Raw genomic sequence first — 15,454 nt, 5'->3', positions numbered from 1 at the left:
ATGTTTCGCCTTGGAAGAGCATCAATGTTGACAAAGACTGATCCACCTCTGATTCGTGGCAGTGACGCGCTACGTCCGTGAGCGGGAAACATTTAGCTGGTACCCCGAGATGACCTGTAGGGCAATCTGCGCAGAGCGGGTCGTGGAAGATGTACATGAAGTAGGGTCTTCCATCTTCCGCATCCACCTCTTTTGGATTGCTATATTGGTAAGTTTCAACACATTCAGTTGACCATGTACCCACCTTGTATTGTGACCAGGTAGGTCGCATTCTCGGGCGAAGATCCGAAGATACGGAGCACGTTATCAGTAGTTGATTCCAGAGCTACAGCCTGCAGGAACGATGTATTTGTGTTTGTACTGCCAAGTCTAGCCGGCGCAAGGTGCATGATTCATTGAGCGATGCCATAACAGCGACCAATGACACGTACCTTGAGTAGCAGTGAGTACATATCTCAAACTCTGAATCAAATCGGACTCCTCCACCAGCGGATTTGCTGATCTCCGGGGACAATTGATTGCTGACACACATATATACCATGCGAATTCTTGTTCCTGATCCGAGGACCTCCATGTAGCCCGGTACTCTCGGCAGCACCTCCTTCGTGTCGTCACGAACAAGCCAATAATGGATGTTTTCGACCCACCACCTTGCATGTCCTGGCCATTGGAGTGATAGAGCACCCAACAGAGCGTGAAGCTGGTCCCTGTTGTGATTTACGAGATGCAAGGGGAGGATCGTCTCGATGCCGCGCCAGTCTACGAAGGTGATAGCGTTGTCGTTGGTATGGCCAAGCCTGTATGGGAGCTGCGAGATGATATTGTAGAGCTCGCTCAAGCGTGAGTGCATCGTCTTCTCGAACCGGACGCATTGCGTCTTCAGCTCGTCAATGTTAGACCTGGGGATACGTCGTGTGTTAGAGCGGTGCCATCGACGGACGTGAGCACGAACACCATACAGGTTGCACGCCGTCATGAGTGTCGTGAGATTGGCGCGGTGCGTCGCGAGCTTCATCCGCGTCTCCTGCACGTCCTGCGTCTTGAACAGCGCCCAGCCAATCTTGCGCCAGCTCGAGCCCGAAATCTTGCCCGACGTCTTGCTCGAGCCTCCGAGGGCTTTCTGGTAGCCGCGGATGCGCTCCCAGAGGGCGTCCATAACGGTGCGGCAGCGCCCGATCTCGGAGACGAGTGCGCGGACGACGTCCGGCTGGAGCATACCCGTGCGCGTCGCAGTATCGGCAAGCTGGAGGACGTGCGCAAGAGCATCGAGCTCCTGGATGAGGTATTGGTACTCGTAGGAGGATCCTGTACTGGCGCTGAGGGCTTTAGATATCCGGAGAGCGAGGTCGACGGCGGTGACGATGTCGCCAAAGGAGCTAAATGAGATTGGGAACGGCATCGATCCGGAGGTGGGGGGAGGGGAGACAAGAGGTGAGGGGGACGCTAAAAGGCAGGGAAAGCCAACGCGTCCGCCTGCCTATGCTGCGTATTTATGTCAGCTGAACAACATAGCAGCCCAACTAGTCGTTTTCTCACCAGTGCTTCTACAGGCGATGTTTGCCCACACAGCATTACCCAGCCGCGCACAATGTTGAATGAGCACAAGTAGGAAGCCAACCATGCGGCCGAGGAAGGCGGTGCGCATGCGCACCGCAACCAGTGTCACGGCGCTGCAGGCGGTACTTACTTGGTTTAATAATATTTGTTATCTGCGCTTGAAGCTTTGAAGACTACATCATGGGGCGAACAGCACGACCTACAAAATGCTTCAAGCTTGACGACGATACGTATCCTCGACGCTAACAGCTCAACGAATGTGTCATGAGTAGTATCATTGTCAGGTTGCGCCTTTCAAGAGCGTTCGCGATGTGGATAATTTCCTGCGTCCGGCAGCCAACAATCAAATTCACCACTGGCAAGTCCTCACTACGCTTTCCAAGCCACGCCCTTACCGAAAAGGTCCGGGTATGCGGCTTTGATGATATCTGCCGCCTTCTCTGCCACTCCATAGACAGCAGCGGAAGTATGCGCCGCCGGCAATCGCGGCTAGAAACAACTCTTCGTCAGCAGACCTTTATTCGTAAGTGTGTATACGCACCACAACAGACGCATCAACGACACGAAGCCCCCTAACGCCCTTCACGAGCAGATTAGGGTTCACGACACCCCAAGACGCGTTCGCAGGCGACATGGCGGCAGTCGCGACTGGGTGGAAAAAGCTGACCGCGTTCTCCCGTATGTATTGGTCGATCTCCTCGTCGCTTGTCAAGTTCACCAGCGGGCGAATGAAGTAGCCCTCCCAAGATTTCGCCGCGACGAACCGCTGGCCAGTCTTGATGCCCTGGCGAACCATATAGATGTCGATGTCCTCTGACAACAGCTTCGGGTCGATGAGTGGGGTCGCGAATGGATCGCTCGAGTTGATCGTGATGAAGCCACGCGATGCGGGCGAGACAGCACCGACGGGCAGGTTGAAGTAGTTGCCGGACTCCTTGGTCGGGTAGACGCCGTTTTGGAACAGGAACTCAAAGTGCGCCGTCGTGGGGCCGCTCGCGGGGTCTTCGTGCGTCTCCCATATCGGATCGTCGTCGGGCAGACGGAGGAACGCGACTTGGTTCTCGGATGTGTCGACCATGAGCCCGGTCTTGTTCTCGCGCCACTCCGTAAGGAGTGCGTCCTTCAGCGAGTCGTTGCGCCAAGTCTCGTCCAGAGTCTTGGTAGAGTTGACTTCGAAGGTGATGCTGCAACCGACGTGGTCGGTCAGATTCTGGCCGACGGAAGGGTTGTCGACGAGAACGGGGATCCCGAGTGGTGTCAGGACCTTGGAGTCGCCAATTCCCGAGTGCATGAGGATGACGGGGGTGTGCACAGCGCCAGTAGATAGGATGACTTCCTTTTTGGCAGTGAGGTTCTTGAATTCGCCACTCTGGCCATCCTGGAACTCCACGCTGTTCAAGGAGAAAGCGTCGTTCGTGGGCAACACGCGCGAGACGCGCGCATGAAGTAGTACATGAAGGTTATGGCGGTTCAGGTACTCGGGTGCAAGATATGCCTTCGAGCTCGAGCGAACGCCCCTGTCAATCAGGGCTTGGGTCCAACCTGGGAACATATCAGCAGAGAGTATTGTAGTTCGTCCTCACAATAAGTACGTACCAACGCCAAGATGCTCGCCTGAGTTCATGTCAACCTGGTATGGGAACTCATCAAGCTCTTGGGTTACAGCGATGACACGATTGTCGGTTGCCCGCGCCGCACCGGGAACGCTAACGCCAATGATGCCGTTGAAACCGTGCACTTCGGGTGTGAACTGAGCTGATACGTTGTGCCCGTCGACTGGAAGATTGAACTTCTCGCTCTGTCAGAGGATATATCAACACCTTGCGTATAGACAAGCTGAAGAGCCAGTTGAGTGGGCTTATAGTCGAAAGACATGACGAAGCATGTATTTTCCCGCAAGCAGACAGAATATTTGTGTGGAAATTCGCACCTTCTTGAAGTACGGAAGGACACCATCCCATCCCCAGCTTTCGTCACCAGAGAGGGCAGCCCAAGTATCGATGTCGGACTTGGTACCCCGCGTGTACACCAGGCAATCTGAACGACCACATGGGAATCCATAAGCCATCTGACATGCGAGAATCCCAGAATGAGTGATCGGCTACGCACTTACGGCACTTGTGCCACCCAAACCGATGCCTCGGGGGAAGGGTGGCGTGCGTCCGAGCAGACCAGCTTGAGGCACGGTAGTGAAGTTCCAGTCCCATGGCGTGTTTGGGGTCAAGGTGACACACAGTTGTGGGACATCGATCTGAAGTACCCCGTCGTTCCTATGCGCGTGTGTCAGAAAGAATAAAGCGCAGCAACACGTCCGTAGCTGTACATACGCGCCGCCAGCTTCCAGGAGTAGCACATTCACGCCTGGGCTCTCTGTGAGGCGGTTGGCAGTGGTCGCACCCCCGGGACCAGCTGTGGGACGGTCAGCACCACACAACTCCGAATTACGTGACAAAGAACACACCTCCAACGATGATGAAGTCATACGATTTCTTGAGCTGGGACGAGCTAGTGAGGATCACGGCTGCGGAGAGCCCGGCGAAGGAGACAGGAAGCAGGAGCTGCTTAGCGAGCTTCATCGTGAGCAAACAGAGTGAAGAGCGCAAGTAAGCCCGAAGAGCAGGCTGGCCAGCATATATATGGCGCGGCGAAGCGACTTTGACTATGGCATCATGCGTAGAGGTCAAGTGGACAACGGCAACCGTTCCCGGTGCTGCGAAGCCATGACTTCCCCTTCCCTACGAACATCCGAGAATGCGGCGATAGAGCGCCTCCGCATCAAGGCGACGCACCGAGTGATCCCATCGTCGTCGTCTTCGACAGTAGATCCACAATCCGCGTAGTCTCTGCTTGGTTGACGAAGGCGTCTGTGGTAGGTTGATTGCATTCTGTCCTGCCAGGTAGCATATACAACATAATGAAACAGGAGTCACTGTACGCCTCCAGGGAGCGCATGAGCTAAAATATCATTGACAAGTGAACCTACTGCTTTCCTTCAACGAGGACGAACTTGAGGTGCTCGCCCTCAGGGATGACGCGAACCTGCTCCATCGTATCAACGATGAAGTGCGCGCCGCAGTTCTCGATCTTTGACCGCTCGTGGCTCGTGCACACAGCAATGACAGTCGCACCGGAGGCGACTCCCGCCTTGATGCCAGACGGCGAGTCCTCGAACACCACGCAGCGCTTCGCGTCAAAGCCAAGCTCAGACGCCGCGAGCAGGAAGGGATCGGGCGCGGGCTTGCCAGCCTTGAGCCGCTTGTCGCAGGCGGTGATCGTGACCTTGGGAGGGGTGATGCCGACACGGTTCATACAACCGTAGGCTGTAAAAGCACCTGGTAAGTGGTTGTTCGACAGAGGCTCCAAGCAAGAGACGGACTCACCATAGGTCTTCGCACCGGACGTCGCGACGGCGTAGCGGCCCTTGGGGATCGAGTCCATGAGCTTCTTGACCCCAGGGAGGATGCGGACAGAGCGGTCGACGGCTGCAGCCTCGATCTGCCACGCCTCGAACATGTGCTTGGCCTCGAGCTCCTCCTTCCAGTGCTCGGTCACGTCGATCTCCTCCATGAACACGTCCTCGCAGCAGGCGCCCTCGGAGCTGAGGAGCGAGAGCCTGTTGCTGACTCGGCGGACGAACGACGAAGGGCGGCGGGCGTCGGTATGGTAGACACCGAAGGACGGCGCGCCAGACGAGCGTGACGAGTTTGAGCTCGTCGAACTGCCGGCGGTGAGGGCAGGGGTGGCTGCGCCCGAGGGGAGAGGGGATAGCTCGCGGGACACAGGGCCGTGCTTGGAATAGGCGTCGGCGAAGAACAAGATGGACTCTTCGAACTCCTGGACCTCAGCCTCCATCTCGTGCGCCTTGATGTGCGGCTTGAACTGGGCGAGGTTGTCGATGGCGCGCTTGCCGTGGGTAGCGGCGATGACAAAGGCTGGGTCCTGCCCGATGTCCTGAGCGACCTTGCCCCATGCGGCCTCGACGGCGGCGATGGAGTCGGTGAGGGTGCCGTCCTGAGTCAACGTTGATTAAGCGCACGAGGAAACCTCATAGAGTGCGCGATGCTCACCATGTCAAAGAGAACTGCATCGGCAGTAAACGTCGCCTGGACGTTTTGAACGTGGCCGTTGTACGACATTCTAGCTGCGTATACGAGTGAAGTCTGACTGGCAGGTGCGTTTGGGAACGTTGTGGTTGTAAGTGGGGAACGAGAGAGAGCAAGGGCCCGTCCTTGTATGCCTTTACCCCACATGAGGCTGGGTTCACCGCGAGGCCGTCTGGAACGCAACGGGTCGACCAAACAGTAACTCCCGCGATGCGGCTGGCACACCTCCTGAGGCTGGACCTGGCTGGGATGCTATTCAGCATGCACGGTCAGACTCATAGTAACTCCCGCGCTTGTGGTTGGCACACCTCCTGAGGCTGGACCTGATTGGAATGCAACGGGTAGACCAAACAGTAACTCCCGCGCTGCGGCTGAGGCTGGACCTGACTGGGATGCTATTCAGCATGCACGGTCTGACTCACTCATTGGGTGTTGAGCAGGCTGAGCCCTTCGAGATGAAATCTGTTTGCGGACGCGCCGGTTAACCACGATGCGCGTCTCGAGCTGAGTGCAAGGAACACGGCGAGTCATTCACGTCTCAGGTGTTAACCCTCCAAGCTTCAAGACGCAAACGGCGGTTTCGTAGCGATATACTGGTTTTTGATTCCAAACCTCTGCTTGCACGGCGAGTGCAACTTTTCGTTGATAGTGATCCTATAAATGTGAGCTCTATCTCTAGTACTCTCTGCCGGAAATATGGACACTTACCTTGCGATGCAGACGGGAACAATGGTTTGAAATCGAACGACGCTGATGTTGCCGACACGCTGATGATGAGACGTACTTACTCCGCCCTAGCGAGGGGACCAGCTGGGGACACGTAAAGAACGACACCGTCTAGAATACCCGCAGGACTTCACGTATGAAAGCCCGAGCCGTTGTGGGGATAGATGGGCGCGCATGTAGTCACGTTTGGCAGCCATGAGAGACGAGGTGTGCTGCGCAGTGCGTACGGTACAGCTCCAGCACCGGTTACTGGATCCAGCTGGGTGAGCGGTGGTGCCCATAGACGGCGGCGACCGGATATAGGACGCTCGGAGACGCAGAGGAGAACACGGCAGCTGAGCTGAACAACGGAAGTCGTGTCGAGGGAAGCCAGAGGAGAATAAAGACGAGGATTATGCGGCGGAGGTCGTCGATCTCGTCGCTGAGCGCGGGAGAGCGCATGGAAACGAGGTATCAGCGAGGATGATCGTGACGCCCGCGGTACGCAACTTGTCTCTTCACTTCACCCTCGCCGCCGTCCTCGCCGTCTGCGACGCCGACGGCGCTCTCGCTCTCGTCCTTCGTTCAGCCCGCCCCTCGTTTCTCATGACCATCTGTCTGCCCAGCTTCGTCCGATGACCCCTCGCCCCGTGCAGGCCTCCAAGTCTCGTCCTTTGTCGGCAATTTTCATTGGGTCTGCTGGTTCAACGCCCCCTGCGCTTCCTGATCTCCCTGAACCACCCAGCCCTAGTACATCTTCCAACGCATCTGGCCTCCCATCTCCTCCGGCTACCAACTCCACGGGGAGCGGAAGCGTCGGCGAAGGCAGTACTAACGCCGGCAGTCTCCGTCACCGAACGCCCAGCTCCAAGTCCAACTCCAGCATGTCTGGCGGCGTCGGTGACAAGTCTCATGGCTACAGCAAGAAGAGGTCATCTGTAATAGAAGACGAGGACGATGCAGATGAGAACGAGAATGATGAGGATCACACGGCGCGGCTTTCTGACGACCGGAGACGGTCGTCTTCCAAGGGCACGCCAGACAACCAGGCGGCCTTGCAGAGAGTGAAGAGCCTGACACAGAGGAATCGTATGGTATGTCTGTCACTTATTGGGGATGCGCATATATTGACCTCATATGCTACCGATCACCTCGATGGGCACCATACTCCTGTTGATGCTGCGCAACCCGTTCCTGCGGTCGTCAATCCATAATCCTCTGCTCTTGGGTATGGCGCATGTATATTACAGGTGTTGGACAAGCTTTCTTCCATCTCGCGTCTGGGCTCACCTGTTCCTTCGAACCATTCGCGATCCCCACTTTCGCCCCCAACAGCTGGTTCTTCTTCATCTTCTGCCACGTCCTCTTCCCGTCTCTCATCGTCCCAGAGCCGGCCTCCGTCTGTTGTAGCTCCTGCAAGTAACGGTCGACGGCGTGAGACTCAGCTCTCTGGATCCGAAACTGAGCGCGAGAGCTACCACCATTCTCAATATTCTACTTCCTCCGATGGCAGAACTACGCCACCACCGCCGACGTCATATTCAGAACTTCAGGATGCGGCATCTGTACGACAGCGTCGCATCTCTGCGCCAGCCTCACCTGGAAAAATGCGGACAGCCCGAGAAAAGGACCGTGCGGAACCAGGGCCCTCACGAACACCTCGCAGCAAACGTGTCTCTATGGCTCTGTCCGCGGATGATACGTACGGTCGTTCGGATGATGAAGATGTCACAGCTGCTGCCTTGGCTGCGGTGGCGTCGTCCAGGAGGAGCCCTACAGCTGGGAAGAAGGGGAGGCAGCCTTTACCCCGCGAGTTCAGGGACAGGAAAATATCTGACGAAAAGGTACGCATAAATTATGAATATCAGAGTCATCGCCCAATGAACTATGTGTGCAGCCGCCAAATGTCGAGCCTGCCACCCCTCATCGGTTGGCCAGCCGCGCTGAACTGGGGCGGGCGTCACCCTCTCCACGGAAGAATCGTATTTCGACTTCAGATCCTCCCGGTTCGCCTAGAAGACTGGGACAGTCCCGCTACTCGACGGTGCGCGAGCGAGAGTTGACGCGGAAACATCACCAGATGCGGTGGTCGGAAGACTTGTCCTCTCCCTCCCGGGAACTTCCTGACGAGTCGTTCGATAATCCGGGGAGACGCCAGGGTCATCGTAGCGGAAGCTCCGAAGGTCTGTTAGGGACCGTTGGAGGGCGGAGCTTGATCGGCGAAGGACTCAGGGCTGCAGGACTCACGAAAAGGAAGGACGAGGATGTGTTCACGTCGTCCAACGGTCAGTTACACGCACCGGTGCCACAGCGACGAACACGGTCGACGGGAGCGTCTTCGGCCCTGGCGTCTGAGTTGGACTCGAGTTTCGATTCGAGCATAGACGAGGGCAATAGTCGAGTGAGTGAGGGAATTGGACCACCTCTCAATCCGAAGACTCCCCTGAACTCTGGTTTCCGGCCGAGACCGACGAGCGGGATCGCCCCTCGTCCTGGTACATCCATGGCCGCCCTCCACCATGATGATCCGCCTCCAAGAACAGCGCCTCCCGCTCTGCGCTCTTATAGGTCGACATACAACCTTCCTGACAGGCACCTCGAAGACATCCGTCGTATGTCTTCCCTCGACAGATCATCTCCCTTCAGTACTGTTCGCTCGGCTACTGCACAGAGCGGCATGCGAGAGTCCAGTTCCGACCATCGCAGGCTGATGCTTGAGGCGCTTTCCGTTTTCGAGTCTCACTTGTCGCGCCTACCCCCCATGGGTCAGACCACCACCACCACGATCCCTGAAGTCTTCCAGAGCTCCCAGCACCTTGTGCATGCGTTAGACAAGCTGAACGCCATGCTCAAGGACGGCACGAACAAGGCATTGGAGGCGCAGATAGACGCCGAGCTTGCCGACTCGAAGAACAGTGTAGACCTGCCGGAGCTATGGAGGGAGGTGGGAGCGGACCACAGGGAGAACCTCCGAGTCAGCGATGAGATCGTGCGGAATATGACAGGCTTCCTGCTTGGGGTAGGGAAGATACTGCGCGACGTCACCTCTGGAAATCAGCACTTCCGGACGCACAGCTTGGACGAGGAGGTGACCCGGAGGATGACCCCTGACATCTCTCCAACGAGTGCGCGCGACGCAGACGGTCGGCGTAGCAGGGAGGCGAGACGGAGCTGGGAACCGGGAAGAGAGACCATCAGGCTTTCGGGCCTCTCTAGCTTGGAAAGGAACGGTACTACGCGATCGCGCCCACCATCTTCCATGAACAGCACGAACCTGCGCAGTTCGACCGGTACCTCCAGCAGCGAAGGGCGGAGCGTGAACGACGCGAATGACGGCACTCCTGCTACTGTTCGACAGGCAGCGCCCATTTCGGGGTCCTCGTCGGCTGCTCGTCGTCTCTATGCCCCGCGAGACCGTCCGGAACCCATATCCACGTCCTTCAGCGCAGAAGACCGCTATGTAGTGGACTATGAGCCTTCCCCGACCCCGGTGTCAAGGACATCGCACATTTCCTTCCCGGAGCGTCGGTCCCTGCCCCCTGTTGCTGTTCCACCATCTCTCCCCACCCTCCCGTCAGAGTCACTCATTTCCCAGGACGCCGCGGATAAGCTGAGCAGGCGCAAGATCTCAGCCAGCTCTAATATCACTATCCGCCCCGAATCGACTCCATTCACGCCCGCCATCAAGCCGTCGAATCCCACCACAGCCCTTACGACGGCCACAGTGACCATGTCTCCCGATAGCGGGGTGGCTCCGTTCCCGTTGCTCCGAAGCGAGTCAAACAGCTCGACTCGGACGAACGGCGTGACATTCTCGCGTCCGACGACATCGTCAGTGTCCACGACGCTCAGTGGCATCCAACAGCAGCATGAGAGGGGTGCGAAGAGTCGCAAAGTGTCTTTGAGTTCCGCGTTTGCTGATGTGTCGTCCCGTGCTGTAGCCCCTATTTCTTCACAGTCTGGCTCAGAATCGGAGCGAGAGACCCGCTCGAGGACGATCAGTTCGCGTCCGAGAGCATCCCTTGAGAACAGCCGTGGCGAAGGCAGTCCTGTCGACGCGGTGCGGAGAAGTCTCGCTACGACGGTGTCGTACTCCGCTGCCCGTAAGGAGCGACGTCGTACTATCACCGAGATCTTCTCCCATAGATGAGCTTGTTGTGCACGTTTCTGGGTACGTCTCCTGTTCCACCTGACTTCGTCGATGCTGATACGATCTGCCGCCTAGACTGTAGAACAGCCCCTTTCACTTCTCGGCACCCCACAACTCGCCGAGCCATATGACTTGCAGTTCCACGTCCCCATGTTCAAATCCCTACCGCAACGTTCTGGTATCGCATCACCATAGCCGGACAGTTCGTAGATCCTTTCCTTTCAGGTTCATTCTTGGCCCTTGCACGCAGAGCGGCAGCACCGTGGGGGTTGTGCACATAGCGCTGCGTGTCGTGTCTCCCGTCTGCCTTCCTCTTCTCAGTCTCTGTTTAAGTAACTCTCTCTCCGCGCCTCTCTTCCAACTCTCATCCTGTATCCTGATCCGAAGTTGCACGTATGTTTATGGGCTTCATGCATGATATGACGAGCCGCCCCAGAGTACCTTTTGCTAATTAGGTATAGCAATGTAATGGGATGATGTCCAAACGACGAACCACGACGCCGTTCTAATTAACACACAATCCGAAACTGTAGTTCGCTTCCTAGTCCCGACCTTGGGCGCGCGATGCGTTGCAAGGCCTTTGATGCGGAGATGTCGCTGGAGGTTATTGTCCGATGGTGCGTGGCCGATCGCCTTGAGTTTTCTCTCACTGACATCTTCTTCAAAAGTATGTTTGATGTGACTGAAGGGTAATGTGATGGTCCCACGTTTCAGTGTATATGAGAACGTCTGAAAAGACCTCTGACGATCTGCCAAGGACTTGCACAATGTCCCCAAGAGTCATACCGCCGATGAATCGGGGGTCAGAGCGGTCCTCAGCGCACGACATGCTTTCCCCGGTGCCCCCGGTCCCGAGCAGACGTTGGCAGCTCTCAAAACGATCTGCAGGCCTGCAACACTTCTCCGTTCTGTCCACAAGACCCTGCACGAGGACTTAGCTATGGGCTTCCCTTCAGGGTGGCACGTCGGTACTCTCTGCGGCGTGCGCTACCTGTCCTTCGAACTACCTCGTTCTCACAATTCCATTCGTCGCGTGCGTCCCACCTGACCGGCGATTCACGCATGTACCGGAGGTATCTAGGAAGCTCCGGACTAGGACATCACGATGCATATGTCTATTCGTCGTGTTGCCAGGGGTGGGGCAACATTGCAAGTCCTGTGCGTCCGCGTTATGTCCGCGCATGGCAATCTGACATGCAAATCGGTTGCAAGAAGGTCAACTACGGAGAAGGAAGAGGTACAATCAGGCAGCCCGGTCGAGTCCATGTCAGAGTACTGTCAATCGGTGCACTGGTCCTGCGTAGTCGGGACAGCTGGAGCGTGTATATGAGACGCTGCACCGCGTCTCCCTAGCTTCGCCCCTTCACATTGTCTTCCGCATGCAGACGCGGTCCACTCGGATGCCCCGGCTTTCCTCAGTCCTTGCTCCACTACCCAATGCGCCACCAAGACCCTGCCTGACCCTGCACACATCTCGTGAGACGGTGCGTGGCCCGACTTCCCATCGAGAATCGACCGCCGAGCCAAGAATGCTACCCGAGCCGACGCACCATCGCACGCCCCTTCAGTTAGTGCGCAGCTTCTGCCTCTTTCGGTGTCTGTAGAACAGGCTATTGCGCTGTGCGAAGGGGCGAACATGCTACGAGAAATTATCGTGCGAGCTTCGAAGCCACGTCTCGAGCAGCCCACGAGGCTGTCGGAGGTGCGACCGACGCAGGCGCACCAAAACTCCCGTCGCGGCCCACGGCCGCTGGAGATATCATGGATCATACCCACCGAATACCCACACACGGATCATGTCCCCGGACCCGCGCCCATGCATGCAGCATTGCACCGTGCACAGGGTCTGCGATTTGCAACATCACTTGGCGCAGTATGTCACAGTTGCGACGACGACGACGACCAGGCACACTGAGACGGGATCAGGACTCACCATACTGACATGGATGGCCCAGATGACGTCGCAGGCCACATGGTGCTGACCGACTGCCCAGTGCATCGACGAGGCTTTGTTGCAACCGAGCTCGAGAAGCAGCGCCTGGGAGTTGCCCAATTAGTCGGTGCGATTGAAGCTTCCTATAGTCCGTCTTGTTCGTCCCGAAAGCCTCAGCTTCTACACGTTGCACGGCTTCCTCCTGCAAGAGTTCGGTTAGCTTTTTACATCACTTTTGGTACACACGTGCTTGAAGGTCGTGGTACTCATCCGAGCCTCTCTAGAAGCGGTGGCATCACGACCACAGGTTGCTCGCGACAAGCCCGCCATCGACCGACGCCTGCAGATGACCCAAGCACCGCAAAGTGGAGCCAAATCGCATCCTCGGGGAGCGGCACGGAGGGAGACACTATCGGCAAGAACGCTTACCAGTAGCGAAGGAACATTAAATCTGAAGTCGATCTGACGGCGGCTTGCTGATGGGCGGCAAGAACATTAATCCCAGGAATAACCGCGTGTGACAAGCGAAGGCATATCACTCGCGTCGGGACCATTAGAGAAGGCCTCATCTCGCTCGTTCCCATTCCGCCTCCTTCGTGCTCTTCCTCCCACTGCCACCTCCGCGCAGCTGAGCGGTCCCTGCTCCTTGTCCGTCGCCAGCGGTACGCTGGCCGGCACCACACTCCTTTGCCTCACGTTCATTCTCAACGCAGAGTACTTGGTATAAAGCCCACTGCGCGCACCTGCCCAGCATGCACCAAGTACGTCGCGGAATGCAGCACCGACACAGACGTGTCCAAGGTCTCGAAGAACGCGACCCCGCACTCATCGACCTACCCTTCTCCCTCCCATCCATCCCCCTCCTCAGCCCCCTCCTCGACCCCATCCTTACACCAATCATTGCGGGCAAACCCAGGACGACCTCGACCTCCAGCCAGCACGCGACGACCTCCACGACCCCCACTCAAGCCCCGACTCCCACTTCTACCCCCACTACCGCGAGCCCCTCCAACCCCGCGTCTCCGTCTAGCAGTGGGAACGGAAGCAGTGGTGATCCGCAAGGTGGTGAATCTGGCAACAACGGCAGTAGCAATGGTGCGAGCCATTCTAACGGCTCTGACGGCTCGAATCCCAGTCCAGCTGCAACTTCCCCCACATCTCCTTCGGCTTCTTCTGCCGATTCTTCCGGATCCTCCAATCCCTCCGGCTCTTCCCCGGACGGCTCGGACGCCGGGAGCGACCCTTCCGCCACTGGCAGTTCCCCACAAGGCCTCAGCGATGCTTCAAGCACAGGCAACCTCTCTGTGGTCATCAATGCCAATGGCGATAAAGCGTTCGTCACAGTCACCAGTAGCAGCGATGCTGCTGGGGAGACTGGTAGCAGTGTTAGCGTCACCGGCAGTGCTGCCCGTGTCACGTCGGTAGCGACTGCTGGTCATGGTTTTGGGACGTCTACAGGGCTCTACCCTGGTGAGACTACAGGCACGAGCAGTGCTGGTACCTCCAATCCCACTGGGACTGTCGAATCAGCCTCTAGAAGCCACGGAGTGTCCACCGGTATCATCGTCGCTATCTCCGTCATCGCAGCGTTGCTCGCCCTGATGCTCCTCCTGTGTTGCGTCCGTCGCCGTGCAGTTGCTGCGCGCATCAACCGCCGCAAGCAATGGTTCGCGGGAGGCGGCTCGGACGCACAGAGAGACTACAGCGACAAGGACGGTCCAGCTCCTGGCACCCAGTCCAACCGTAGCAGCTTCGCCACCAGCTTCGACCGCGGACAGGTTTTCACCCCCAACCCCAATCCTTTCGACGTTCCGGTGTCGGTGTCGATTCAGCAAACGACGCAGGTCTGGCCGAGCGACCTGAGCGGCTCGATCACCGTCGTTCCCGCTGCCGCACACACCGTCGAATCCGCTTCATCGCCCACATTCCGTAGCCAGGGTGACCGGTCAAGCGTCCACTCAGCCTCCTCTGCCGGCGGCAGCCGTCCCGCTTCCCAGAATTCGCAGTATCTCGTCGCTCTTCCTCCAGCAGCAGCTACGGAAGGCTCGCCATATGGGTTGGACTGCTCATCTCCGTTCTCCGTCCGCCCCTTCTCGCCTTCCGAGACGTTTTCGTTCCCCAAGCCGCCGATGGATGACGCAGAGAGCAGGGCCTCCGAGATTGTCAGCGGTTCCGTGAAGAGCTCCATGCTCGGATCGGCGTTCTACACCGCTGAAGAGGCGCACTCGCCTTTGGCCGAGAACGAGAACCCGTTCGCAGACTTCACCGAGATCATTCGCCCGCAGTCTGCGTCGACAGAGAACTCCGTACCCCAGCACTTTACCCCCGTTGAGACGATCCAGCGCTCGTTCGTGCCGTCGATGGATGATGAGATGGCGGTCAACCCTGGGGACGAGGTGCGCGTACTGAAGCGTTTCGACGACGGCTGGGCGGTCGCGGAGAAGGTCGGCGCCGGCGTGCAGGGCCTTATTCCAGTCGATTGCATGCGCGCAGTCGAGGAGGAACTCCCTGCGTTCCTGGCTAAGAAGCGCATCAGTAGCTATCGCGCGCGCTCCTCTGTTGGCACACGTCTTAGCGTGCTCAGTGGAGGGTCGGGGGTTGGGGCAGCCATGTAAACGGACAATTTCGTGTTTGGAGACGCCTCGCTATGATCTCATGTTTGCTATTGGTGAGTCCTTTGGTCTTGTCGCGCGCTGCATGCATGCTGACGAGTAGTGACTTTCTAGCTTCTGATTGTTGTTGAGCACGCCTTGAACTTGTTGTCTGTCTGCTGCTACTCTACGCCACCATCATCTCCTGCTCAGTGTCACTAGCTACGTCTCGCTGGCCGTCGTAGACCGCGCATCTCCATCTGGTCTCGACGGCCAGCAGGCACCTTCCCTCGCATTGCGCGCAAATGTCCCCCTTCCCTCCCTGCGGGTACGGGCTCCCACACCTTCTTTCACTACCCATAATAATTTCTTGCTTTCCTGCTTTCGAACGGTGCATTACTACGCCTCCGCTTCT

At 57.6% G+C, this 15,454-nt stretch overlaps 5 protein-coding genes across 5 annotated transcripts; 2 read left to right on the top strand and 3 right to left on the bottom strand.

Annotated features, from left to right (window-relative positions):
• Positions 1 to 87: 87 nt before the first annotated feature.
• L226DRAFT_337986 (uncharacterized protein) lies at positions 88 to 1,689 on the bottom strand. The gene is made up of 3 exons (XM_067674054.1): positions 1,537 to 1,689; positions 960 to 1,482; positions 88 to 899 (listed from the first exon to the last, which is right to left on the bottom strand). The coding sequence occupies exons 2-3, from the start codon at positions 1,397 to 1,399 to the stop codon at positions 326 to 328; spliced, it is 1,014 nt and encodes a 337-aa protein (XP_067538542.1). The 5' UTR covers positions 1,400 to 1,482; positions 1,537 to 1,689; the 3' UTR covers positions 88 to 325.
• A 237-nt stretch (positions 1,690 to 1,926) lies between these two features.
• L226DRAFT_458108 (alcohol oxidase) lies at positions 1,927 to 4,133 on the bottom strand (the record flags this gene model as incomplete). The annotated part of the gene is made up of 7 exons (XM_067675423.1): positions 1,927 to 2,046; positions 2,099 to 3,099; positions 3,154 to 3,355; positions 3,488 to 3,594; positions 3,667 to 3,827; positions 3,885 to 3,966; positions 4,019 to 4,133. The coding sequence occupies 7 exons, from the start codon at positions 4,131 to 4,133 to the stop codon at positions 1,927 to 1,929; spliced, it is 1,788 nt and encodes a 595-aa protein (XP_067538541.1).
• A 403-nt stretch (positions 4,134 to 4,536) lies between these two features.
• On the bottom strand, positions 4,537 to 5,693 carry L226DRAFT_458575 (HAD-like protein; the record flags this gene model as incomplete). Its single annotated transcript, XM_067675450.1, has 3 exons — positions 4,537 to 4,877; positions 4,938 to 5,568; positions 5,625 to 5,693. 3 exons carry the CDS (start codon positions 5,691 to 5,693, stop codon positions 4,537 to 4,539), a joined length of 1,041 nt encoding a protein of 346 aa, XP_067538540.1.
• A 1,120-nt stretch (positions 5,694 to 6,813) lies between these two features.
• L226DRAFT_337925 (uncharacterized protein) lies at positions 6,814 to 10,980 on the top strand. The gene is made up of 4 exons (XM_067674052.1): positions 6,814 to 7,459; positions 7,616 to 8,209; positions 8,263 to 10,536; positions 10,591 to 10,980. The coding sequence occupies exons 1-3, from the start codon at positions 7,001 to 7,003 to the stop codon at positions 10,513 to 10,515; spliced, it is 3,306 nt and encodes a 1,101-aa protein (XP_067538539.1). The 5' UTR covers positions 6,814 to 7,000; the 3' UTR covers positions 10,516 to 10,536; positions 10,591 to 10,980.
• A 1,921-nt stretch (positions 10,981 to 12,901) lies between these two features.
• Positions 12,902 to 15,233, top strand: L226DRAFT_337927 (uncharacterized protein). The gene is made up of 2 exons (XM_067674053.1): positions 12,902 to 15,116; positions 15,175 to 15,233. Exon 1 carries the CDS (start codon positions 13,201 to 13,203, stop codon positions 15,061 to 15,063), a length of 1,863 nt encoding a protein of 620 aa, XP_067538538.1. The 5' UTR covers positions 12,902 to 13,200; the 3' UTR covers positions 15,064 to 15,116; positions 15,175 to 15,233.
• The last annotated feature ends 221 nt before the right edge of the window (positions 15,234 to 15,454 follow it).

The sequence above is a fragment of the Lentinus tigrinus genome (genome assembly GCF_003813185.1).
Source record: "Lentinus tigrinus ALCF2SS1-7 unplaced genomic scaffold L226scaffold_6, whole genome shotgun sequence".
Taxonomy (NCBI): Eukaryota; Fungi; Basidiomycota; class Agaricomycetes; order Polyporales; family Polyporaceae; genus Lentinus; species Lentinus tigrinus.
The sequence above is the reverse complement of the archived record's forward strand: the minus strand, read 5'-3'. Positions and strand labels throughout refer to the sequence as shown.